Source organism: Heptranchias perlo, unplaced genomic scaffold (assembly GCF_035084215.1).
Source record: "Heptranchias perlo isolate sHepPer1 unplaced genomic scaffold, sHepPer1.hap1 HAP1_SCAFFOLD_117, whole genome shotgun sequence".
Classification (NCBI taxonomy): Eukaryota; Metazoa; Chordata; class Chondrichthyes; order Hexanchiformes; family Hexanchidae; genus Heptranchias; species Heptranchias perlo.
This window is the reverse complement of record NW_027138396.1, coordinates 1,399,938-1,426,423: the sequence shown is the minus strand read 5'-3', so window position 1 is coordinate 1,426,423 and position 26,486 is coordinate 1,399,938. Positions and strand designations below refer to the sequence as shown.

Sequence of the window (26,486 nt, the reverse complement as noted above, 5' to 3'; positions counted from 1 at the left end):
CAGAGGGGCCCCTTCTATAGACAGGGCCTCACCACCAGGGCCCTCTATCGACAGGGTCTCACCACCAGGGCCCTCTATAGACAGGGTCTCACCACCAGGGCCCCTTCTATAGACAGGGTCTCACCACCAGGGCCCCTTCTATAGACAGGGTCTCACCACCAGGGCCCCTTCTATAGACAGGGTCTCACCACCAGGACCCCTTCTATAGACAGGGTCTCACCACCAGGGCCCCTTCTATAGACAGGGTCTCACCACCAGGGCCCTCTATAGACAGGGTCTCACCACCAGGGCCCCTTCTATAGACAGGGTCTCACCACCAGGGCCCCTTCTATAGACAGGGTCTCACCACCAGGGCCCCTTCTATAGACAGGGTCTCACCACCAGGACCCCTTCTATAGACAGGGTCTCACCACCAGGGCCCTCTATAGACAGGGCCTCACCACCAGGACCCTCTATAGACAGGGTCTCACCACCAGGGCCCTCTATAGACAGGGTCTCACCACCAGGGCCCCTTCTATAGACAGGGTCTCACCACCAGGGCCCTCTATAGACAGGGTCTCACCACCAGGGCCCCTTCTATAGACAGGGCCTCACCACCAGGACCCCTTCTATAGACAGGGTCTCACCACCAGGGCCCCTTCTATAGACAGGGTCTCACCACCAGGGCCCCTTCTATAGACAGGGTCTCACCACCAGGGCCCTCTATAGACAGGGTCTCACCACCAGGGCCCCTTCTATTGACAATTATTGGTTTAACTTCAGGTATAATATTGTATCCAGTCATTGAAAGGAAGCTGAGGGATTCACTCAGATGACATTCGGGACGAGAGGCTTCATTAATAAGGAGGCACTCGAGAAAATTGGGCACCTTTCCTTGGTGTCGAGGAGATCAAAAGACGATCTGATCGGGTGGTCTGAAATATGAGAGCTTTTGATGAGGTGAAGAAGGAAAAACTATTTTCACCGGTCAGTGAGTGAGCAACCAGAGAGCATGAATTAAAGATCATCACCAAAAGGACAACGGGTTGTTTTATTGCGGAGGAGTGTTCGGAGCTGGAATACCCAACTGGTGATGGAAGCTGAACCCATTCCATCTGTGAAAGGTCAAGTGGATGAATCGAGGAATGGGGCTCCCGGGGAGCGGGCCCGGGCCTGAGGGGCCGAACGGCCTTCCTCTGTTGTGTGAAACGCAATGAGCTTTCCCTTGTCCCGCTCTTTGCCTATTTTGCTCCGGTGCGCTGCAATGTAATGCTCACCTTCTCACTGGTGTACGTGATGGCGTTCAACGAGGTCTCTGTGGGCTTGACGCCACATTTCCCAAATTGAGCCTCGATGTGCCCGTCGCCAGGGATCACTGGACTCTGCAGGGGACAAGAGACAAATCACCTGTTGGTGAGCTGACGGCGGCAAGACGTTACCAACGACACATTCGGCGTGGGCCCCTCCGGCACGGATCAGATCGTCCGCCCAGGGGTTACATCAACACGCACTTCCGTTTCACTCAGATCACCTCTCAGGCATTCGAGAGGGATTGTCACTCGTCGGCAAACGGCTCTGCTTCACCATCACCGACACAAACAAAGCAGGGCAGGATCCAACCACCAGGGATCTCAGGACCACTCGAGACAGGGTCTCACCCTCGGGACCCCTCGAGACAGGGTCTCACCCTCTGGACCCCTCGAGACAGGGTCTCACCCTCGGGACCCCTCGAGACAGGGCCTCACCCTCGGGACCCCTCGAGACAGGGTCTCACCCTCGGGACCCCTCGAGAGAGGGACTCACACTCGGGACCCCTCGAGACAGGGTCTCACCCTCGGGACCCCTCGAGACAGGGTCTCACCATCGGGACCCCTCGAGACAGGGTCTCACCATCGGGACCCCTCGAGACAGGGCCTCACCCTCGGGACCCCTCGAGACAGGGCCTCACCCTCGGGACCCCTCGAGACAGGGCCTCACCCTCGGGACCCCTCGAGACAGGGTCTCACCCTCGGGACCACTCGAGACAGGGTCTCACCCTCGGGACACCTCGAGACAGGGTCTCACCCTCGGGACCCCTCGAGACAGGGTCTCACCCTCGGGACACCTCGAGACAGGGTCTCACCCTCAGGACCCCTCGAGAGAGGGTCTCACACTCGGGACCCCTCGAGACAGGGTCTCACCCTCCGGACCCCTCGAGACAGGGCCTCACCCTCAGGACCCCTCTATAGACAGGGCCTCACCCTCAGGACACCTCGAGACAGGGTCTCACCCTCGGGACACCTCGAGACAGGGTCTCACCCTCGGGACACCTCGAGACAGGGCCTCACCCTCTGGACCCCTCGAGACAGGGTCTCACCCTCGGGACCCCTCGAGACAGGGCCTCACCCTCGGGACCACTCGAGACAGGGTCTCACCCTCTGGACCCCTCGAGACAGGGTCTCACCCTCGGGACCCCTCGAGACAGGGCCTCACCCTCGGGACCCCTCGAGACAGGGTCTCACCCTCGGGACCCCTCGAGAGAGGGACTCACACTCGGGACCCCTCGAGACAGGGTCTCACCCTCGGGACCCCTCGAGACAGGGTCTCACCATCGGGACCCCTCGAGACAGGGTCTCACCATCGGGACCCCTCGAGACAGGGCCTCACCCTCGGGACCCCTCGAGACAGGGCCTCACCCTCGGGACCCCTCGAGACAGGGCCTCACCCTCGGGACCCCTCGAGACAGGGTCTCACCCTCGGGACCCCTCGAGACAGGGTCTCACCCTCGGGACACCTCGAGACAGGGTCTCACCCTCGGGACCCCTCGAGACAGGGTCTCACCCTCGGGACACCTCGAGACAGGGTCTCACCCTCAGGACCCCTCGAGAGAGGGTCTCACACTCGGGACCCCTCGAGACAGGGTCTCACCCTCCGGACCCCTCGAGACAGGGCCTCACCCTCAGGACCCCTCTATAGACAGGGCCTCACCCTCAGGACACCTCGAGACAGGGTCTCACCCTCGGGACACCTCGAGACAGGGTCTCACCCTCGGGACACCTCGAGACAGGGTCTCACCCTCGGGACACCTCGAGACAGGGCCTCACCCTCAGGACCCCTCTATAGACAGGGCCTCACCCTCAGGACCCCTCTATAGACAGGGCCTCACCCTCAGGACCCCTCTATAGACAGGGCCTCACCCTCAGGAACCCTCTATAGACAGGGCCTCACCCTCAGGACCCCTCTATAGACAGGGCCTCACCCTCAGGACCCCTCTATAGACAGGGCCTCACCCTCGGGACCCCTCGAGACAGGGCCTCACCCTCAGGACCCCTTGAGACAGGGCCTCACCCTCAGGACCCCTCTATAGACAGGGCCTCACCCTCGGGACCCCTCGAGACAGGGCCTCACCCTCGGGACCCCTCGAGACAGGGCCTCAGCCTCAGGACCCCTCGAGACAGGGCCTCACCCTCGGGACCCCTCGAGACCGGGCCTCACCCTCGGGACCCCTCTATAGACAGGGCCTCACCATCGGGACCCCTCTATAGACAGGGCCTCACCCTCAGGACCCCTCTGTAGACAGGGCCTCACCCTCGGGACCCCTCTATAGACAGGGCCTCACCCTCAGGACCCCTCTATAGACAGGGCCACACCCTCAGGACCCCTCTATAGACAGGGCCTCACCCTCAGGACCCCTCTATAGACAGGGCCTCACCCTCAGGACCCCTCGAGACAGGGTCACACCCTCGGGACCCCTCTATAGACAGGGCCTCACCCTCAGGACCCCTTCTATAGACAGAGCCTCACCCTCGGGACCCCTCTATAGACAGGGCCTCACCCTCGGGATCCCTTGAGACAGGGTCTCACCCTCAGGACCCCTTTATAGACAGGGCCTCACCCTCAGGACACCTCGAGACAGGGCCTCACCCTCGGGACCCCTCGAGACAGGGTCTCACCTTCAGGACACCTCGAGACAGGGCCTCACCCTCAGGACCCCTCTATAGACAGGGCCTCACCCTCAGGACCCCTCTATAGACAGGGCCTCAACCTCGGGACCCCTCGAGACAGGGTCTCACCCTCAGGACCCCTCTATAGACAGGGCCTCACCCTCGGGACCCGTCGAGACAGAGTCTCACCCTCAGGACCCCTCTATAGACAGGGCCTCACCCTCAGGACACCTCGAGACAGGGCCTCACCCTCAGGACCCCTCTAGACAGGGCCTCACCCTCAGGACCCCTCTATAGACAGGGCCTCACCCTCAGGACCCCTCTAGACAGGGCCTCACCCTCAGGACACCTCGAGACAGGGCCTCATCCTCGGGACACCTCGAGACAGGGCCTCACCCTCGGGACCCCTCTATAGACAGGGTCTCACCCTCGGGACCCCTCTCCAGACAGGGTCTCACCCTCAGGACCCCTCGAGACAGGGTCTCACCCTCAGGACCCCTCTATAGACAGGGTCTCACCCTCAGGACCCCTCTATAGACAGGGTCTCACCCTCGGGACCCCTCGAGACAGGGCCTCACCCTCAGGACCCCTCTATAGACAGGGCCTCACCCTCAGGACCCCTCGAGACAGGGCCTCACCCTCAGGACCCCTCGAGACAGGGCCTCACCCTCAGGACCCCTCTATAGACAGGCCCTCACCCTCAGGACCCCTCTATGGACAGGGCCTCACCCTCGGGACCCCTCGAGACAGGGCCTCACCCTCAGGACCCCTCTATAGACAGGGCCTCACCCTCAGGACCCCTCGAGACAGGGCCTCACCCTCAGGACCCCTCTATAGACAGGGCCTCACCCTCAGGACCCCTCTATAGACAGGGCCTCACCCTCAGGACCCCCTCTATAGACAGGGCCTCACCCTCGGGACCCCTCGAGACAGGGCCTCACCCTCAGGACCCCTCTATAGACAGGGCCTCACCCTCAGGACCCCTCTATAGACAGGGCCTCACCCTCAGGACCCCTCTATAGACAGGGCCTCACCCTCGGGACCACTCTATAGACAGGGCCTCACCCTCAGGACCCCTCTATAGACAGGGCCTCACCCTCGGGACCCCTCGAGACAGGGCCTCACCCTCAGGACCCCTCTATAGACAGGGCCTCACCCTCAGGACCCCTCGAGACAGGGCCTCACCCTCAGGACCCCTCTATAGACAGGGCCTCACCCTCACGACCCCTCTATAGACAGGGCCTCACCCTCAGGACCCCTCTATAGACAGGGCCTCACCCTCAGGACCCCTCTATAGACAGGGCCTCACCCTCAGGACCCCTCTATAGACAGGACCTCACCCTCAGGACCCCTCGAGACAGGGCCTCACCCTCAGGACCCCTCTATAGACAGGGCCTCACCCTCAGGACCCCTCGAAACAGGGCCTCACCCTCAGGACCCCTCTATAGACAGTGCCTCACCCTCGGGACCCCTCTATAGACAGGGCCTCACCCTCAGGACCCCTCTATAGACAGGGCCTCACCCTCAGGACCCCTCGAGACAGGGCCTCACCCTCAGGACCCCTCTATAGACAGGGTCTCACCCTCAGGAGCCCTCTATAGACAGGGCCTCACCCTCAGGACCCCTCGAGACAGGGCCTCACCCTCAGGACCCCTCGAGACAGGGCCTCACCCTCGGGACCCCTCTATAGACAGGGCCTCACCCTCAGGACCCCTCTATAGACAGGGCCTCACCCTCAGGACCCCTCTATAGACAGGGCCTCACCCTCAGGACCCCTCGAGACAGGGCCTCACCCTCGGGACCCCTCTATAGACAGGGCCTCACCCTCGGGACCCCTCGAGACAGGGCCTCACCCTCAGGACCCCTCGAGACAGGGCCTCACCCTCAGGAACCCTCTATAGACAGGGCCCATCCCTCAGGACCCCTCTATAGACAGGGCCTCACCCTCAGGACCCCTCTATAGACAGGGCCACACCCTCAGGACCCCTCTATAGACAGGGCCTCACCCTCAGGACCCCTCTATAGACAGGGCCTCACCCTCAGGACCCCTCTATAGACAGGGCCTCACCTTCAGGACCCCTCTATAGACAGGGCCTCACCCTGAGGACCCCTCTATAGACAGGGCCTCACCCTCAGGACCCCTCTATAGACAGGGCCTCACCCTCAGGAGCCCTCTATAGACAGGGCCTCACCCTCGGGACCCCTCGAGACTGGGCCTCACCCTCAGGACCCCTCTATAGACAGGGCCTCACCCTCAGGACCCCTCTATAGACAGGGCCTCACCCTCAGGACCCCTCGAGACAGGGCCTCTCCCTCAGGACCCCTCGAGACAGGGCCTCACCCTCGGGACCCCTCGAGACTGGGCCTCACCCTCGGGACCCCTCTATAGACAGGGCCTCACCCTCGGGACCCCTCGAGACAGGGCCTCACCCTCAGGACCCCTCGAGACAGGGCCTCACCCTCAGGACCCCTCTATAGACAGGGCCCATCCCTCAGGACCCCTCTATAGACAGGGCCCATCCCTCAGGACTCCTCTATCGACAGGGCCCATCCCTCACGACCGCTCTATAGACAGGGCCCATCCCTCAGGACCCCTCTATAGACAGGGCCTCACCCTCGGGACCCCTCGAGACAGGGCCTCACCCTCAGGACCCCTCTATAGACAGGGCCTCACCCTCAGGACCCCTCTATAGACAGGGCCTCACCCTCAGGACCCCTCTATAGACAGGGCCTCACCCTCGGGACCCCTCTATAGACAGGGCCTCACCCTCAGGACCCCTCTATAGACAGGGCCTCACCCTCAGGGCCCCTCTATAGACAGGGCCTCACCCTCGGGACCCCTCGAGACAGGGCCTCACCCTCGGGACCCCTCTATAGACAGGGCCTCACCCTCAGGACCCCTCTATAGACAGGGCCACACCCTCAGGACCCCTCTATAGACAGGGCCTCACCTTCAGGACCCCTTGAGACAGGGCCTCACCCTCAGGACCCCTCTATAGACAGGGCCACACCCTCAGGACCCCTCGAGACAGGGCCTCACCCTCAGGACCCCTCTATAGACAGGGCCTCACCCTCAGGACCCCTCTATAGACAGCTCCACCAGCGCTGTTGACCATGCAGTGCAGACAGTAACTCCCTCTCAGCGGTCTCCAACACCTCACTCCTGCCAGCGATCTGCGTCCAGCCCCCTGAACCTGATGAAAGTGTGAATAAACAGGCACGAGTTCTTACTTTGACCAGCACAAAGATGCAGACTGAGTGGAATCGGTACTGTCTGGAATCAAAGGTGGTGACAAACGATCCGCCTTCCACGGAGCATCGCCCTGGACATGGGAGGTTCGTGCAGTCCCACTGGCCCATCGAGCACACACTGCACAAACAACAGACACAGTCAATGAACAGGGTTCACACACGAGACAGCAGGAGGTACCGTCAATATGGTCTTCTTCCAGGAATGGTTCTGCACTCCCCTCTGGCGGTCCTCCCCGTTGCCCGTCGTAAAACCTCAGCGGAAAACCTCTCCGGGCTTTTTTTTTGCCAATCGGCCGGCGAAGTTACGGCAGTCGATCGGCAGAGGCCGCAAGGAGATTCCTGACGTTTGTCCGGAGAAAAAAAAAACCACATTGGGGTTTGGATTTCCTCGGAGCTTCTCCCGCTCCGCCACTCTGACTTTTGCAGATCTGTCAGTGAAAACCCCATTTCTGTCCCTGGATGGGATTTCTCACAAACTTTGGGCAGAGCAGGACGTGCTGCAAGGAAGCTCGCCCCAGATATCAGAAAATCGGAGACCTTGTACTGCCCTGCGTTCGAGCAGTCGATCTCTGGTCACCTTATGTGGCGTGCTTCGATATCCAATTGGGCGGAAACAATTGAACAGTGTGCTACAAACATATGAAAAAGCAACAGACGGGAAAAGACATACTGGTCCTTCCAGCCTGTGCCAGACAGTTGTGATGTCTTGTACATTATAATGCGACACTCCCCACTCCAAACAGAGGCATGCGATCTCATGGGAGAGGCAAAAAAGAAACAGATACAACCAAGGCCATTTTGGGGAATAAAATCTGGAAAATTCCTCTCCGATCCCCTTAGGCGATCAAAACTAGGAGATCGCTGTGGCCCTGCTCGGTGTGTGGATGAAGCATTCTCTGTGTGTGCAGTGGCTGCAAGGAAAGTTTTCTGTGTTGTTTCGTTACAATAACAGCAGCTGCGAAGGAAGATTGTTTAATGTGGTCAGAGCCTTCACTATAATAAGATTGAAATGTAACAGTAGCACTTCCAGCTCAACTGAATAAGTAATTCAGGCAATTGGGACTAGCTTAGTGGTATAAACTGGGCGACATGGACATGTTGGGCCGAAGGGCCTGTTTCCATGTTGTAAACTTCTATGATTCTAAATGTCACGTAAGACTTTAAACTAGTAAGATGGGGGGAAGGATCTGGCGAAAATAACTTAGTCGTGAAGATAAAAAAAAATAGGAGATGAGTGTGTTTGTCAGACCAAGGTAAGGAATAAGACTGATATAAACAGTCAGGGAATGGGTGGAGTTACAGAACATCAGTATAAGATGACTGTTAAAAATAAAGTGAGTGGAACTATTAATAAAAACAAATTAAATCGCCTGTACGGCAACGTGCGCAGCATCTGAAATAAAACGGGTAATAATTTGTAGCGTGGAGCCAGATGCAGTAGAGATAACAGAAGCAGGGCTTAATAAAATAAACAGGACTGGCAGTTAAATATTGCAGGATATAATGTATTTAGAAAGGATAAGGAAGGAAGAAGATATTAATTAGAAATAACAATGGCAGCAGAAAAAAAGGGACAACCAACCTTAAGATAGAAACAGAATCTATGTGGATTGAGACAAAGGATCAGAAGGGATCGATCAGGTTAATAGGGATGTTCTACAGAAATATGAAGACAAATCTATAAAATGAGTAAAAAAACATCGAATAATAATCATGGGAGATTTCAACTACCCTCAAATAAACTGGCAAGAAGAGGTAGGAAAAGGGGAATGGGGTTTTTACAGTGTGTACAGGACTCCTTTCATACCGAGTATGTGAGAGGCCCAACAAGAGAGGAATCACTGCTGGATCTAATAATGGGAAATGACCCAGAGCAGATAAGAGAAGTAAGCATGGGGGAACATCTAGGCAATAGCGATCATAATATAATAAGGTTTAAGATAATGATTGAGAAAGACATAAGTAAGAGAAAGATCAAAGTAATAAATTGGAAAAAAACTAATTATGCAGGGATGAGAATGGAACTAGGGAAGGTAAACTGGACAGACAGAGAGGTAGAACAGCAGTGGGAAATATTTTAAAAGGTGATCAATAGAGTTCAGGAGAAATACATTCCGCTAAAAAATAACTATCCAATAATGGAACACTATAGATAAAAAAAAGAGATAAAATTGAAACTAAAGAAAAAGGCATTCTCTAAGTATATAGACAATAAAGGGGAGGATGATGAAAGGGAATATGAAGAGGTTAGGAAAGAAGTCAAAAAAACAATTAGAAAAGCAAAGAGGAACTACGAGATTAAATTATCAAGGAATATAAAAAGAAATAAAGTATTCTACAAACACATAAATAACAAAGAAAAATCAGAATAGAGATCGGGCCATTAAGAGATGATAAACTCACAGGAAATGGCAGAAATATTGACTTGCCTCAGTATTTACCAGGGAGACTAACAGAGTAGGCAGGACATTAGAAGAAGAGATTGAAAAAGATATAACAACATTTAAGATAGAAAGGGGGAAGAGAATTGAAAAACTAATCAACTTACAAAGGATAAAACCCCTGGTCCAGATGGATTGCATCTGTGCATTTTAAAAGAAGTTAGGGAGGAGATAGCAGAGGCACTATTAGATATATATAAAAATTCACTAGAAATGGGAATAGTGCCAGAGGACTGGCGGACAGTTAATGTTATTCCTATATTTAAAAAAGGAGACATAACAAGTCCAGGGAACCATAGACCAGTGAGCATAACGTCAGTGACAGGAAAGATAATGGAATCTTTACTCAAAGATGTAATTAAAAAAATCTAGAAACTGAAAATATAATAAAGAGCAGTCAGCACAGATTTAAAAAGGGAAGGTCGTGCCTGATCATCCTTATTAAATTTATTGAAGAAGTAACAGAAAGAGTAGACAAGGGTAATGTAGTAGATGTCATATTCTTGGATTTTCAAAAAGCCTTCGATAAGACATTGTAGACTCATGACTGAGGTCAGAGCATGTGGAGTCAGGGGACAGGTAGCAGAATGGATAGCAAGCTGGCTACAAAACACAAAACAGAGAGTTGGGGTTAAAGATAGTTACTCAGACTGGCAAAAGTGGGAAGTGGTGTTCCACAGGGATCGATGCTGGGACCACTGTTGTTCACAATTTACATTAACGATTTGGACTTGGGAATCGGAAGTACAATTTCAAAATTTTCGGATGACACCAAATTGGGGGGTGTAGTTATTACTGAGGAAGAATGTGATGAGTAACAAGAAAATATTAATAAACTTGCAGAATGGGCATGTAATTGATAAATGAATTTCAATATAGACAAGTGTGAGGTGGTACATTTTGGTAGGAAGAATAAGGGGGCCACTTACTGCTCAGATAATAAGAGTCTAGATGGGATAGAGGAGCAGAGGGATCTGAGGGTACAGATATACAAATCACTAAAAGTCGCGACACAGGTTAATAAGGCCATAAAAAAGTAAACAAAGCACTGGGGTTCATTTCTAAAGGGATAGAATTGAAAAGCAGAAAAGTATTGTGCACAGTTCTGGTCTTCAGATTATAAAAAGGATGTAGAGGCTTTGGAGAGGATGCAAAAAAGATTTACTAGGATGATACCAGAACTGAGAGGATATACCTATCAGCAAAGACTGATCAGGCTGGGGCTCTTTTATCTAGAAAAGAGAAGGCTGAGGGGTGACCTGATAGAGGTCTTTAAGATTATGAAAGGGTTTGATAGGGTGGACGTAGAGAAAATTTTTCCATTTGTGGGGATGCCAAAACTAGGGGCCATAAATATAAGATAGTCACTAATAAATCCAATAGGGAATTCAGGAGAAACTTCTTTATCCAGAGAGTGGTGAGACTGTGGAGTTGAGGAAAAGTTGAGGCGAATAGCATAGATGCACGTAAGGGGAAGCTCAATAAACACATGAGGGAGAAAGGAATAGAAGGATATGATGATAGGGTTCGATGAGGTAGGGAGGGAGGAGCATAAACACCGGTATGGACCAGTTGGGCTGAATGGCCTGTTTCTGTGCTGTACATTCGATGTAATTCTATGTAACATTATTGGGTAGGACCATGCCACTGGACAGGAGTATTAACCCCATCATTGCTGACATGTTTTAAGATGATAGTTGGTACATCACTCCATCTACCAGTCTCAGCTCCCTACTTGTGCTACTCTTCAGCCAGATGCTAGTGGCCATGTGGGAGTGTCATAGATTTGTCCTGAACTTTAATCTCATACTTTCCTGCAGGGAACACCTTATTTGTACTCAGTGCCTTTTCCTGACAACCTCGCTATGACTGGGAATTCACTAAGTGGGGAATTCAAGGTGCAAACCCATTCTGGGCAATACACCAGGCTGTGCACAGGCCCACCCAGATATCCCTGACGTTCCATCCAGCATTTCTCCTCCTCTAGCTCTTACGTTACACTAATAGGCCTTCAAAATGCTTGGCTGCTGATCTGTCACTTGTTACCCGACATGATTCCTTTCGGTAGTCAGTTATTTAGTAAATGCAGCACCAATTGTTCCACACAGGTCTTTCCATAGCGGTCGCCAACTCAACTAACTCCCAATTTATTTCCAACTCAACTAACTCCCAATTTATTTCCAACTCAACTAACTCCCAATTTATTTCCAACTCAACTAACTCCCAATTTATTTCCCATCACTGTTGGTCCAATTGCACCATCATCAACAACAACGTAGGCATTTGTAGCACCTTTTAAATGTCGCAAAGCATCCCGAGGTACTTCATAAGGGAGAAGGGAAAGCGATTACCAAGCAGGAATTAGGAGAAGAGTTAGGGGAAATTATTGAAACTGCAGTGAATGAGACAGTGCAGCAGTAACTGGGATGCATCCGTTTTTCAGGCTTAAAATGGGTGTAAATCATACCAATTTAGCAATGGGATGGCCTGCGCCCAATCTGCGCAGATTAGGCTCACTGCTAAATTCGGGGCGTCTTTTATTTTGGCGTCCCGGGCGGATGCTTAAAACTGGCGTTAGGCCCATTAAATATTAAATTAGGGGCCAAATGCCGGTTGAAGGACCCCATTGGTCGCCACTGAGCAAGGTAGGCGTCAGATGTCCACCGCTTTCAACCAAAGGTGAGTTACATTTTTTTTTCCTTAATAAAATTGTTGCTGTGGACCCAGGAGGAGCAGGAGTCACGATGCCCCCGCCCCCCCACACTCCCGGGACTCACCTGAGAACCTCTGCTAGCGAGGCAGACGAGCCAACATTGATCTCTTGACTCGGGCAAGCTGCCTGTGGAGACGTGACCAGTGCCAGCAGCTCACGCCTAGCCCAGTGGCTCCAAATTTCCTCACCTTCCACTCCACCACTGCAGATACAGTGAGGTGCGATTTCTGGCTGCTGCAAAGCTCCATCCCAATTCCTGGAGTCAACTCATTTTAGTAACGATGGGTAGGCAGAGATCGTGCTCCTGTCTGCTGCAGGTAATTGACGCTGGGCGGGGGGAGAGGGGGGCGCGGGGGAGGCCGAGGGAAGCTCTAACCATTGTATGGTTTAAAATCCAGCAGCAGTTTAAAGGAGCCAAATTTCACTGCTCAGAGAAATTCCAGTGGGAAAGAGAAACACGGACTGCTTGATTTATCATGACCATTTTTTAAACTTAAAAAAATAAAATGATTGCAAGATACATACAGAAATTATCATTTGAGGATAGAATACATTTAAAAAGGGAAAGGAAGAGGAAGCAGGCAGCCATCCCATCTCAAATCAAGACGAGAGTTTCCAGTCTATTCTCAGAACTGCCAATTCCACTGGATTTAACACAGGAACTATAAAGAAATGTCAGGAAGATCACTGCTAGCACCCGGCAGCCAGTTTCTCTTAAAGACTCTCCTGGGGCAGATGTGGCAGCAGATTCAGACTGTGGGGAAGAAGCCGGTGAGGTTGGTGGGTTAAGCCGCGTGGAGTTACCTCTGGCAGTGACAGCTGACACATGGGATGGCAGTTCAATGCTGCAAGAAGTTTAATAACCTGACAAGGACATTCCCTCCCAGTTTCCCCGAAAGCGTCATACTACCACGCGTGTCAGCCCGCTCCTCACCCTCGCGATGTTGCTGAGCTGCAGCAGAAGCAGGCAGCGTACACCATGGCTCTCTCACACTGTCACCTGATATGGACCTCCCTTCACTAGCCTCATGCACAGGCAAACCCCTTCAAATGCCCACCTCAGATATCCACGTTTCTAAAAGGCGAGCGATCTGCTCCATCAGATTACTGCCCAGGCGGTGAAGAGAAAAAAATCTACCCCAGTGTTGGACGCTTGCACCGGAACCTGCGTAGAACAACCTCTGCTGAGTTATTCGGACAAATTCACAGGTCCTCCAGCTGCAGTCAGAAGCCCCTCTGGGTGGGAGCATGGGTCAGAAGGAATGCTCCAATTCTCCGATCAGCACTCCACGCTCAATGCCTGCGAGCGAGGGATATCCACCACTGTGAATCTACTCTCTTGGCTCTTTGTGAAGCCTGCACGGATTGCCATTTTCTCGCTCTTCCTCAGCCATTTAACTGGATTCCCCTTCCCACTGGGACCATCTACATTAAACACTCACCCAGCCGAGGAGTCGAAGGATCCCCTTTCAAAGTCCTTTGCTGCATTGACACTTTGCAGTTCACAGCTGCTCTGCATTGAATATGGAAAATAAAACTCATGCCGCCTCACCCCTTGCCTGTCTCCAGCTGGTCTCTGCCCCTGCCCCTGCCCTGCTAGATGAGTTGCTTCCTGTGGATCCCTCCCTCCCTCCCTCCACAATGTGCCTCTCTCAGTGGTGATACTATGAAATCTTCCCCTTCCTTAAACTCAAAGACTGACCTGAAGTAAAATATTTTTTTTCATTAGCTGTGGATTGCAGTTGAGAGTCAAATACTAAAGTATATACTGAGCTCCTCATTCCTGACATTATCAAGCAAATATCTGCTATTTTCCCTCGTGTTTGTTGAGCTAATTTTTGGAGATGTGGATTTTCTCAGAGCAGGACTGAAATGGACAAATAAGCTAGCACTTTCTACCAATATTGTGCCACTGTTTATTCCAGTGTTAAATTATTGAAGACAGGAATATCACTCCCAAAGACAATACGGTGGATTTTCAACTTACTACCCTGTGTGTTGAATAAATGTGGCAAATCGTGCCTGTTATAGAAACCGTGCGGTTTTCATCTAATTGAAATCAATGGAAATGAAAATTGTGCGGTTTCCGTAATGTCCGGGGATCAGGTTGAAAATCCAGCCCATTGTTTGTATTAAACAGCAGCAGTTGGGTTTTATTTTACCAGTTTCTGCAGAGTGCCGAGATTTTTGCTCCAGGACGGCAGATGGCCCCATTCCAAGTGCAGGGACATTCGTTTAGAGGTACACACAGTCCCTTGTTGGAAATGTCATCAAAAACAGTACCTGTGGCAAAATAAAGCAGTGAGTACGTGCTCTGACTGAAGAATTACATACTATTGAATAGCTGCTCATATCTGCACGTCTTCACTCCAAGCCCATTATTGCCTCAATCCCAGGGAGCCAAATCTTTTGCACAGTGTAAGGAAGATGATACAGTGATTATCCTTATCACTTACAATAACATATACCCTAGACAAACCAGGGGATGAAATCAAAACCCCTCAGACTCCTTTAAAACATAAGTAGCAGTGTAAGTGATGTGGGTCTCACCAACAAAGCAATTAGTGGAGTCTTAGTCATGATTTCAGCTCGTGCAGCGAATATAAATTAGTTTTTCTGAAGCTTTTCTTTCATCCCTAACCCTCTGTCGTGGAAGATGAAGAGCTCCTTTTAACAGGAGCAAAAACACTCCAATATCATCTGCAATAAAACCTCATTAAAATTCAAACTATTAATGAGTCCATGGAAAGACGTGGTCCCTCGTGATTTCAATAACTTTCTGTTCTTCGCCACCCAATGCTGCTCCGCGGTCACCTGAGGGTAAATAAACGCTGACGAGCCTTCTCTGTCACGGGCTGGGAATTTCTTCAGAGGAGCTCCTGCTCCGTCACCATAACTTTGCAGGAAGTGTGGCGGAAACCCAGTCGATGTGTGTAAACGGGGATGTTCAGCCGCAGGTCGGGTGGACTGATGGAGGCAGAGCGGGAGCACCTCTGAGGAAATTCCCGGAATGGTGTTTAAATCCTGCTGGTTTATTAAAACACTCCTTACTCACATTGGGCCAAGTTGTGATGAAGGGTCCCACCCCGAACATTAACCTCACCTTCTTTTGCAGGCATTGATGGACCATTTCATTTTGGATTTCCAGAGCATGCAGTTTTTCCCCCTTTCTCTCTATTTCCTGACTAAGACCGTACTGTTGACTTGAGGAAGTGAGTTTACCTTCTGGGCAGAAGCAGCCATATGTGCCATGAGTATCGCAGGTCGAGCGTAAGTTGGAACATGTAGGAAAGCAGGGTGACCCGGACTCCATGTACATCAGGTTCGTTGGGCATTTACGTGGAGCTAAAATAAACAGAGCTGTGTCACAATCCTGTGGAATGAGAATATATTCTGCAGGTCGAAGTTACTGGAGCAATTTCGGCACCTGAGTTTTAAGCCTTTGGAAATCTTTCAGAGGGAGTGATGGTATCTTTAGAAATCTTTCAGAGGGAGTGATGGTATCTTTGGAAACCTTTCAGAGGGAGTGATGGTATCTTTAGAAATCTTTCAGAGGGAGTGATCGTATCTTTAGAAATTTTTCAGAGGGAGTGATGGTATCTTTAGAAATTTTTCAGAGGGAGTGATGGTATCTTTAGAAATCTTTCAGAGGGAGTGATGTTATCTTTAGAAATCTTTCAGAGGGAGTGATGGTATCTTTGGAAATCTTTCAGAGGGAGTGATGGTATCTTTAGAAATCTTTCAGAGGGAGTGATGGTATCTTTAGAAATCTTTCAGAGGGAGTGATGGTATCTTTAGAAATCTTGCAGAGGGAGTGATCGTATCTTTAGAAATCTTTCGGAGGGAGTGATGGTATCTTTAGAAATATTTCAGAGGGAGTGATGGTATCTTTGGAAACCTTTCAGAGGGAGTGATGGTATCTTTGGAAACCTTTCAGAGGGAGTGATGGTATCTTTAGAAACCTTTCAGAGGGAGTGATGGTATCTTTAGAAATCTTTCAGAGGGAGTGATGGTATCTTTAGAAACCTTTCAGAGGGAGTGATGGTATCTTTAGAAACCTTTCAGGGGGAGTGATGGTATCTTTAGAAATCTTTCAGAGGGAGTGATGGTATCTTTAGAAATCTTTCAGAGGGAGTGATGGTATCTTTAGAAATCTTTCAGAGTGAGTGATGTTATCTTTGGAAATCTTTCAGAGGGAGTGATGGTATGTTTGGAAATCTTTCAGAGGGAGTGATGGTATCTCTGAAATGCACTAATTGTGGTTATTTTGCACGTAGCAACATCTCAAGAACACTAATGAGATGAATAACTGATTAATCGGTTTCTGGTGGTGTTGATGAAACGAGGGCTGTTTGTCTGGACACCTCCCTGCTCTTGCTTTAAATAGTGCCAATGGGATCATTAGTGTCCAGCAGAACATGCAGATGGGGGCTTGGTTTCACATCTTATCCCAAGAACAACGCAGCACTCCCTCTGGAGTGATCGCCTGGATTGTGCGTAGCTGTCCCTGAGATGGGGCTTTGAACCCCCACCTTCTGACACGGAGGTGAGTGTGCTACCAAATGAGCCATGTAGCACATTTTACTAATTATTGATGATTTCTGTGATTTTATTTCAATTACTCCATTAAGTGTTTGTACATTTAAATTATGCAGCTGTGTGCTGGGGATAGGAAATCCTGCTGATCCCCAATGCACATGGCAAAATTGCAAGCAGTGTGTACAGAGTTTCTGATGTACTCTGTCGGTGGGTGAAGTTCTTTCTCACTCTTCCATGCTCTGAAAATTGCCCCCTACAGTTTCAGGGTTGCGGTGATGTAAAAACCCAAATTGCCTTTATTTTGAGGGATCTCATCTCAACCTCTTCAATTTATATCCACTGTATAAATTCCAATAGATAAAGTCCCTGCCCATTCATTCCCATCGGGTAGAAATCCAAAGAACAAATCCCCTTCCCGTTCACTACTATTGCTTAGAAATCCAATGGACATAACACCTTAGTAACCATTTCCAACAATGGTAACAGCAACAGCAAAAATAGCAACACCAACAGTAGCAATAGAAACAGCAAAATAGCAAAGCAACAACAAGAAAATACAATAACAGCAACAATAGCAACATCAGCACCAACAACAGCAACAGTATTAATAGTAACAGCAATAGCATCAACAGAAACAGTAACAACAGCGCCAACAGCAGCAGTATCAATGAGAGCAACAGTATTAATAGTAACAACGATAGCATCAACAGAAACAGTAACAACAGCGCCAACAGCAGCAGTATCAATGAGAGCAACAGTATTAATAGTAACAACAATAGCATCAACAGAAACAGTAACAACAGCGCCAACAGCAGCAATATCAATGAGAGCAACAGTATTAATAGTAACAACAATAGCATCAACAAAACCACTAACAACAGCGCCAACAGCAGCAGTATCAATGAGAGCAACAGTATTAATAGTAACAACAATAGCATCAACAGAAACAGTGAAAACAGCGCCAACAGCAGCAGTATCAATGAGAGCAACAGTATTAATAGTAACAACAATAGCATCAACAGAACCAGTAACAACAGCGCCAACAGCAGCAGTATCAATGAGAGCAACAGTATTAATAGTAACAACAATAGCATCAACAGAAACAGTAACAACAGCAGTATCAACAAGAGCAACAGTATTAATAGTAACAACAATAGCATCAACAGAAACAGTAACAACAGCGCCAACAGCAGCAGTATCAATGAGAGCAACAGTATTAATAGTAACAACAATAGCATCAACAGAAACAGTGAAAACAGCGCCAACAGCAGCAGTATCAATGAGAGCAACAGTATTAATAGTAACAACAATAGCATCAACAGAAACAGTGAAAACACCGCCAACAGCAGCAGTATCAATGAGAGCAACAGTATTAATAGTAACAACAATAGCATCAACAGAAACAGTAACAACAGCAGTATCAACAAGAGCAACAGTATTAATAGTAACAACAATAGCATCAACAGAACCAGTAACAACAGCGCCAACAGCAGCAGTATCAATGAGAGCAACAGTATTAATAGTAACAACAATAGCATCAACAGAAACAGTGAAAACACCGCCAACAGCAGCAGTATCAATGAGAGCAACAGTATTAATAGTAACAACAATAGCATCAACAGAACCAGTAACAACAGCGCCAACAGCAGCAGTATCAATGAGAGCAACAGTATTAATAGTAACAACAATAGCATCAACAGAACCAGTGAAAACAGCGCCAACAGCAGCAGTATCAATGAGAGCAACAGTATTAATAGTAACAACAATAGCATCAACAGAAACAGTGAAAACAGCGCCAACAGCAGCAGTATCAATGAGAGCAACAGTATTAATAGTAACAACAATAGCATCAACAGAAACAGTGAAAACAGCGCCAACAGCAGCAGTATCAATGAGAGCAACAGCAACTGTATCGTAGCAACAGTATCAAGAGAACAGAAGTAAGAACAAGAATAGCAGTAAAAACAACAGCTTCATCAACAGCAGCATTCGCAATAGGAACAACAACTTATATTGACGAGGCGCTCCTTATTGTGGAACGAAACCTCAGAGCGCTTTACAGGGAGAAGAAAATAAACAACGAGAGCAAAAGGAAAAGAATGGAGAAGGAAAAGAAGGAAAAGGAAATGAACCCATTCTGGTTAGCTGGCTGATAAAAACAACAGTTACCATATTCCTTGCTCTTACAGTGGGTTTGCAGGTCAAGGTGACTTCAGGTTTATTTCCAGATAATACAACTTTTTTTTCATAAAAACCTGGACTGAGTTCAACCACAATAGAAATCTTTCAAGGTTAATGGAGTTTGCATCGGTGACCTTTTAAGGCTCTTTCTGATACTGAGCAGAGAACAATGAAATTGCTTTCATAAACTGGGCTCGTTCTGTTTTTCATTACTTTTTAACGATCTTTACCTACAGTATATTGATTTAAGAATTTGTTTGAAAGTATGTGTGATTATACATGTGATTGATTAAAAACAATAAATCACATTGTGACTGATGGTTGGTATAATGGGACAGACACTATTATGACTTCTGATTGTTACTATAGAACTGAGATTGTTATCCCTGATGGTGGGATAAAACAAATATCTGTATTTATATAGCACCTTTAATGTAGAAAAACAGCCAGAGTGCTTCACAGAGGCGTAGTCAAACAAAGGGAATGCCAAGTCAATTATGTAAAATCTGTGACCTCTGATTACCGACCCACTGGCCAGAGGAAATAGTTTCTCCTTACTTGCTCCAACAAAACCGCTCATAATTTTTAATACCTCTATCAGGTCTCCCCTTAACCTTCTCTGCTCTAAGGAGAACAATCCCAGCTTCTCCAATCTCTCCACATAGCTGGAGTCCCTCATCCCTGGTATCATCCTGGTAAACCACCTCTGTGCCCTCTCCATGGCCTTGACATCCTCCTGAAAGTGTTGCGCCCAGAATACTCATTGGAGTTCAGAAGAATGAGAGGCGATCTTATTGAAACATATAAGATTGTGAAGGGGCTTGATCGGGTGGATGCGGTAAGGATGTTCCCAAGGATGGGTGAAACTAGAACTAGGGGGCATAATCTTAGAATATGGGGCTGCTCTTTCAAAACTGAGATGAGGAGAAACTTCTTCACTCAGAGGGTAGTAGGTCTGTGGAATTTGCTGCCCCAGGAAGCTGTGGAAGCTACGTCATTAAATAAATTTAAAACAGAAATAGACAGTTTCCGAGAAGTAAAGGGAATTAGGGGTTACGGGGAGCGGGCAGGAAATTGGACATGAATTTAGATTTGAGGTTAGGATCAGATCAGCCATGATCTTATTGAATGGCGGAGCAGGCTCGAGGGGCCGATTGGCCGACTCCTGCTCCTATTTCTTATGTTCTTATGTAATTGTACACAATACTCCAGGTGAGGCCTAACCGATGATTTGTAAAGATTTAGCATGACTTCCTTGTTTTTGTACTCAGTGCCCCTATATACAAAGCCAAATATCCCATATGCTTTCTTAACCAGCTTATCAACTTGTCCTGCCATCTTCAAAGATTTGTGAGTATGTACCTCCAGGTCCTTCTGCTCTTGCAACCCCCTCAAACTAGTACCATTTAGATTATATTGCCTCTCCATGTTGTTCCTCCCAAATGCATCACTTCACACATATCCTCATTAAATTGCACCTGCCATGTGTCTGCCCATTTCACCAGTGTGTCCATGTCCTCCTGAAGTTTGCTACTATCCCTCTCAACATTTACTATGTTCTCAAGTTTTGTATCATCCGCAAACTTCAAAATTGTACTCTCGATACCCAAGTCCAGGTCATTTCTTTATCACAATAGAACCAAAGACCTGGTCAAAGAGGTGGATTATAAGGAGGAGGTGGAGAGGCAGACGGGTTTATGCGGGGTCAGTACCTATCAAATCAGTGATGGGACAGAGGCAGTCCATGGATTAGTAACCCATCGGTGACGAGACATGAGGGATTTTATGGGTCAGTACCTATCAGTGATGAGACAGGAGGAACTCCATGAGTCAGTGCCTGTCTATGATGAATGGGAGTAACTCTGTGGGTCAGTAATGATCTGCCATGAATGGGAGGAACTCTGTGAGTCAGTAACGTTCTGCCATGAATGGGAGTAACTCTGTGGGTCAGTAATGATCTGCCATGAATGGGAGGAACTCTGTGAGTCAGTAACGTTCTGCCATGAATGGGAGTAACTCTGTGGGTCAGTAATGATCTGCCATGAATGGGAGGAACTCTGTGAGTCAGTAACGTTCTGCCATGAATGGGAGTAACTCTGTGGGTCAGTAATGATCTGCCATGAATGGGAGGAACTCTGTGAATCAGTAACGTTCTGCCATGAATGGGAGTAACTCTGTGGGTCAGTAATGATCTGCCATGAATGGGAGGAACTCTGTGGGTCAGTAATGATCTGCCATGAATGGGAGGAACTCTGTGAGTCAGTAATGATCTGCCATGAATGGGAGGAACTCTGTGAGTCAGTAACGTTCTGCCATGAATGGGAGTAACTCTGTGAGTCAGTAATGATCTGCCATGAATGGGAGGAACTCTGTGAGTCAGTAACGTTCTGCCATGAATGGGAGTAACTCTGTGAGTCAGTAATGATCTGCCATGAATGGGAGGAACTCTGTGAGTCAGTAATGATCTGCCATGAATGGGAGGAACTCTGTGAGTCAGTAACGTTCTGCCATGAATGGGAGTAACTCTGTGAGTCAGTAATGATCTGCCATGAATGGGAGTAACTCTGTGGGTCAGTAATGATCTGCCATTAATGGGAGTAACTCTGTGGGTCAGTAATGATCTGCCATGAATGGGAGGAACTCTGTGAGTCAGTAATGATCTGCCATGAATGGGAGGAACTCTGTGAGTCAGTAATGATCTGCCATTAATGGGAGTAACTCTGTGGGTCAGTAATGATCTGCCATGAATGGGAGGAACTCTGTGAGTCAGTAACGTTCTGCCATGAATGGGAGTAACTCTGTGAGTCAGTAATGATCTGCCATGAATGGGAGGAACTCTGTGGGTCAGTAATGATCTGCCATGAATGGGAGGAACTCTGTGAGTCAGTAACGTTCTGCCATGAATGGGAGTAACTCTGTGAGTCAGTAATGATCTGCCATGAATGGGAGGAACTCTGTGGGTCAGTAATGATCTGCCATGAATGGGAGGAACTCTGTGGGTCAGTAATGATCTGCCATGAATGGGAGGAACTCTGTGAGTCAGTAATGATCTGCCATGAATGGGAGGAACTCTGTGAGTCAGTAACGTTCTGCCATGAATGGGAGTAACTCTGTGAGTCAGTAATGATCTGCCATGAATGGGAGGAACTCTGTGGGTCAGTAATGATCTGCCATGAATGGGAGGAACTCAGTGGGTCAGTAATGATCTGCCATTAATGGGAGGGACTCTGTGGGTCAATGATGGGACAAGAAGAACTCTATAGGAATGTGCCTGTCAATATTAGTACAGACAGGAATACTAATCATAGGATGAAAAATGATGCCAAGGACACATGAGAACAGTCAGATTTTGTCAATGGTCTACATATCAGCAAAGTGTGAAGAAAAATAGAAATAAGCTTAGAGCTATTTGCTATTGGAACTTACGACAGAGATGGTCATTTCTCCAGTTTTGGACAGGCTGCAGTAATCTTGAACACTCCCTTGCGTATTCTGAGAAAGTGTCACAAGCACAGCTTGTATCATATTTCTTGGGGCAGTTGGACAGGTCCTGGAGACAGCGTTTAATATAACTTGATTCCGGCACTGTGCATTCTGGTGCCACTTTACCCATCAATGAAGTGCAGAAAGCTTGCTAAAAATAAAATGCACAGAATCATTCATTGCTGCTGTTAGTCTTTTCTCCAATGTAATCAAGTGCTTAAATTACACTTATTTCACAGAAAGGTAAAACTGTTCCCCAGTCTATACTCGGGTACACATTGGGAACCTTGCAATGCATAGCTCACTCTCCGAATCAAGTCTTTAAGAACATAGGAAAAGTCAGAATGACAATCGGCCATTTGACCTATCGAGCTCATCCCCGATTATTAAATCTCTCTTTTCAGCATCTTATGGTTTTTAAATCATTTAGTCTCATATATTTTGGAGTTTAAAAAATGGATTGTGACAGTAAAGATAGCAGTTTAACTTATGTGTACATTTAATATTATACTTTGGTGTAATAATCGGAGCTTGTCTTATTTATAACATTTAATTTTACACTATGTATCTTTTAGTACCCTTCATTGGAGTAAAATGGGACTTTACCTTATCTCCATTTATACATAGCATATACTTTGGAATAATACTGGCAAATTATCCTATCTGATCCTTTTAATATGTGCAATAGAGTAATAATGGGAGTTTATCTCATCTATACTATTTAATATCATACAATAGAGTAATAATGGGAGTTTATCTCATCTATACTATTTAATATCATACAATAGAGTAATAATGGGAGTTTATCTCATCTATACTATTTAATATCATACAATAGAGTAATAACGGGAGTTTATCTCATCTATACTATTTAATATCATACAATGGAGTAATAATGGGAATTTACCTAGACGTATTATTTAGAATCACGTATTCCCCCTTAAATATCTTCTTTGTCGACAGTATAGGTTAAAGAGGAAGAAAACTCCAGGGAAAGGAACCTCGGCCTCAAGCACTCGTCCATTCTGTAGAAGAACTGACTCCGGGGAATTCCAATCGACTTCCTTTCAAAAACAGCTGTGTTCCTACCAGGGAAGAGACTCCCAAGTAGGTTCCTCACCCTCCCCGCCAGGCCGCTCCAGCGATACCACAGACAGGCAGCAATTTGATTCTACTCAATGATTGTCAAAGCCTAATGGTGTAAAGCTTCCTCCCCTGTCCTTACACTACTTGTCCCTGGAGTCAGAACTGGCACCAACTCCAGGTTTATACGACAACTTTACCGTTCCTATGAAGTAGAGATTGATTCGCAGCAATGCTGAAGTTGCAGTATAAGTGCACTCTCAAACTCTTGACATCTCATTATCAATTTGATTGCTCTAAGCTGCATCCTTCAAAGGTCGGTGTTATTCTTGTTATGGTATGGTGACTACTGCTGCACACAGTACTCCAGTGTCTTACACAGTAACGATATTAATTGTTCTGATTTGTATTCTAACCCCATACTCATGGAATCCGGTAACTTGGTTGTGTTTTTTTTTACGGCAGTCGCGCAGTAAGCTGATGGTTTGATGTTTCTACAATGTCCCCCAAGTCTCTTACCTGAGCAGTATGTCTCTTCCATTTAACATGGTTTTGTCTCCTTGCTTCCATACATTTGTCTACATTGAACTGCATTTGCCAATTACAGGCCATGGGTCTTATAAGAGCCAAATCTTCTGAACCCAATTGCATTGTTAATCATTAAATGATCAGCCTCCAATTTTAACTTTATCTGCAGTATATTCTGAAATGTCTGTTGTGTGGAAAAAAAGCACCATTCTTCGTCTTCAAATCCACAGACAGCCTGCTGTGAGTGTATCACTATAGCCATAAAACACCTGAATCCAGTCCCCACCACTTCCACTGTCACAGGCAGCCGCCTAACCATTTTTCATTACCATAAGAGTCAATTACAAAGGGGCCACTTTTAACATATCAAGCACGCCATCTCTTTCAGGCAGTTTGATAAGTATTTACCCCGGACTGACCGATTTCAGCCAAGGTCAGCTTCAATTAGCTGTTTACACACTGTTACTCCCTTCGATTGGACTGACCGATTTAAAAGGCAGTGCTGATTTCAGCCAAGGCCAGGTCTTCGAGCAGCTTCAATCAGCTGTTCGCATCGTGTTAAAGTGCGATTACCTCAGTGATGAGATTCTGGGTGCGACTGCAAACAAGTAGGAGAGGCAGTTGCTAAACACAGTTCCCGTGTTTTTCAAAAAATATGTTGGTTACTTATTTTTTGGTTTTACAGTCCATCGCATAGCTTAGGGTTAGCTGCCACATGTACACTAACAACATCCAGCTCGACCCCTCCACCACCTCTCTCGAACTCTCCAGGGTCAGGACTTTCAGGAGTGAAGTTAGGAAACACTTCTACACACAAAGGGTGGTAGAAGTTTGGAACTCTCTTCCGCAAACGGCAGCTGATGCTAGATTGATTGTTAATTATGAATCTGAGATTGAGAGATTTTTGTTAACCAAAGGTATTAAGGGATACGGGGCTAAGGCGGGTATATGGAGTTAGGTCACAGATCAGCCATGATCTCATTGAATGGCAGAACAGGCTCGAGGAGCTGAATGGCCTATTTCTGTTCCTATGTTCCTAACTGTTCCTGTGCAGACCTCCTGAATTGAAACCACCAAAATTGCAAAGAATCTAAAAGTTATTTCTAACCTTTAGACTGCAGACCGATCCAAGAAAACGGTACTTGCCTTGGACTGGTTAGTTTTGTTTGTTTTAGCTCATAGATTGTGGCAGTAAAACAAACACTAATATTGCTAATCAAGTAATAATCTGAATTGTATACTAAAACAACCTTAAGGAACAATCACGGTCAATCTCAGGTGTTCTTTGAAAGAGCACTATGTACCAGCAGTGCACAGAGGGAGAACGAGGTTTCTGACCTACACAAGATGATAAGAATCAGTTTCTTTTAAAGTATTTAATTGGACTGATGTTAAAAAGAAAGAAGAGAAACACTTGCATTTCGCAACCTCTGGACGTCCCAAAGCACTTTGCAGCACTTTTGAAGTGTAGTCACTGCTGTAATGTAGGAAATGCGTCAGGCACAGCAAGGTCCCACAAACAGAAAATCAAAAGCAAAATACTGCGGATGCTAGAAATCGGAAATAAAAACAGAAAATGCTGGAGAAGTTCAGCAAGTCAGGCAGCATCTGTGGAGAAAGAAACAGAGTTAATGTTTCAGGTCGAAGACCCTCCAAAGACGAAGGGTCTTCGACCTGAAACGTTAACTCTGTTTCTTTCTCCACAGATGCTGCCTGACTTGCTGAACTTCTCCAGCATTTTCTGTTTTTATCCCACAAACAAAAATGAGATAATGACCAGATAATCTGTTTTTAGTGATGTTGGTTGAGGGATAAATATTGGTCAGGAGAAATCCCCTATTCTTCTTTGAAAGAGTGCCGTGGAATCTTTTACGTCCACCTAAGAGGGCAGACCGGGTCTCAGTTTAATGTCTCATCCCAAAGACGGCACTCCCTCAGTACTGCACTGGAGCGTCAGCCTAGATTTTGTGCTCAAGTCTCTGGAGTGGAGCTCGAACTCACAAACTTTAGACTCAGGCGAGGGTGAACCAAGGGTGATGGGTGAAAAATGATTTCCTCATCCTATCTCACTGTAGCACATATCACTCAGTGAGGCTTGGTCGATCATTCAGTCTCTGCCTCCTCTCACCAGAAGTCTAAAGCCCTTTATGTGTGGTGTGATAATGATGACTGATTGCTCTACACCTAAAGTTAATCCATGGAATAGAGGAAGCTTTTTTTCATAGATTGCAAACCCACTGAAATTAATAGCATTGAAAATTATATTTGACGATGAGACACAACTGGCAGTTAATGGAAGTAAGTGAGCCCGAAAGGGTCTGTGACTTTTACATGAAAGTCCTGAGAGAACAAACCAAGTTAGTC

The 26,486-nt window shown here is 47.8% G+C and overlaps 1 protein-coding gene across 1 annotated transcript in view; it reads right to left on the bottom strand.

The window, feature by feature from the left end:
• LOC137307999 (mucin-6-like) overlaps positions 1–26,486 on the bottom strand; it is a gene marked incomplete at its 3' end in the record, with an annotated part of 353,656 nt that overhangs the window by 286,257 nt on the left and 40,913 nt on the right. The window contains exons 5-9 of the mRNA XM_067976969.1: positions 22,455–22,662; positions 15,531–15,653; positions 14,471–14,591; positions 7,134–7,272; positions 1,257–1,361 (exon numbers count right to left, since the gene is read on the bottom strand). Coding sequence (XP_067833070.1) covers positions 1,257–1,361; positions 7,134–7,272; positions 14,471–14,591; positions 15,531–15,653; positions 22,455–22,662 — 696 coding nt within the window. The remainder of the gene's footprint in view (positions 1–1,256; positions 1,362–7,133; positions 7,273–14,470; positions 14,592–15,530; positions 15,654–22,454; positions 22,663–26,486) is intronic.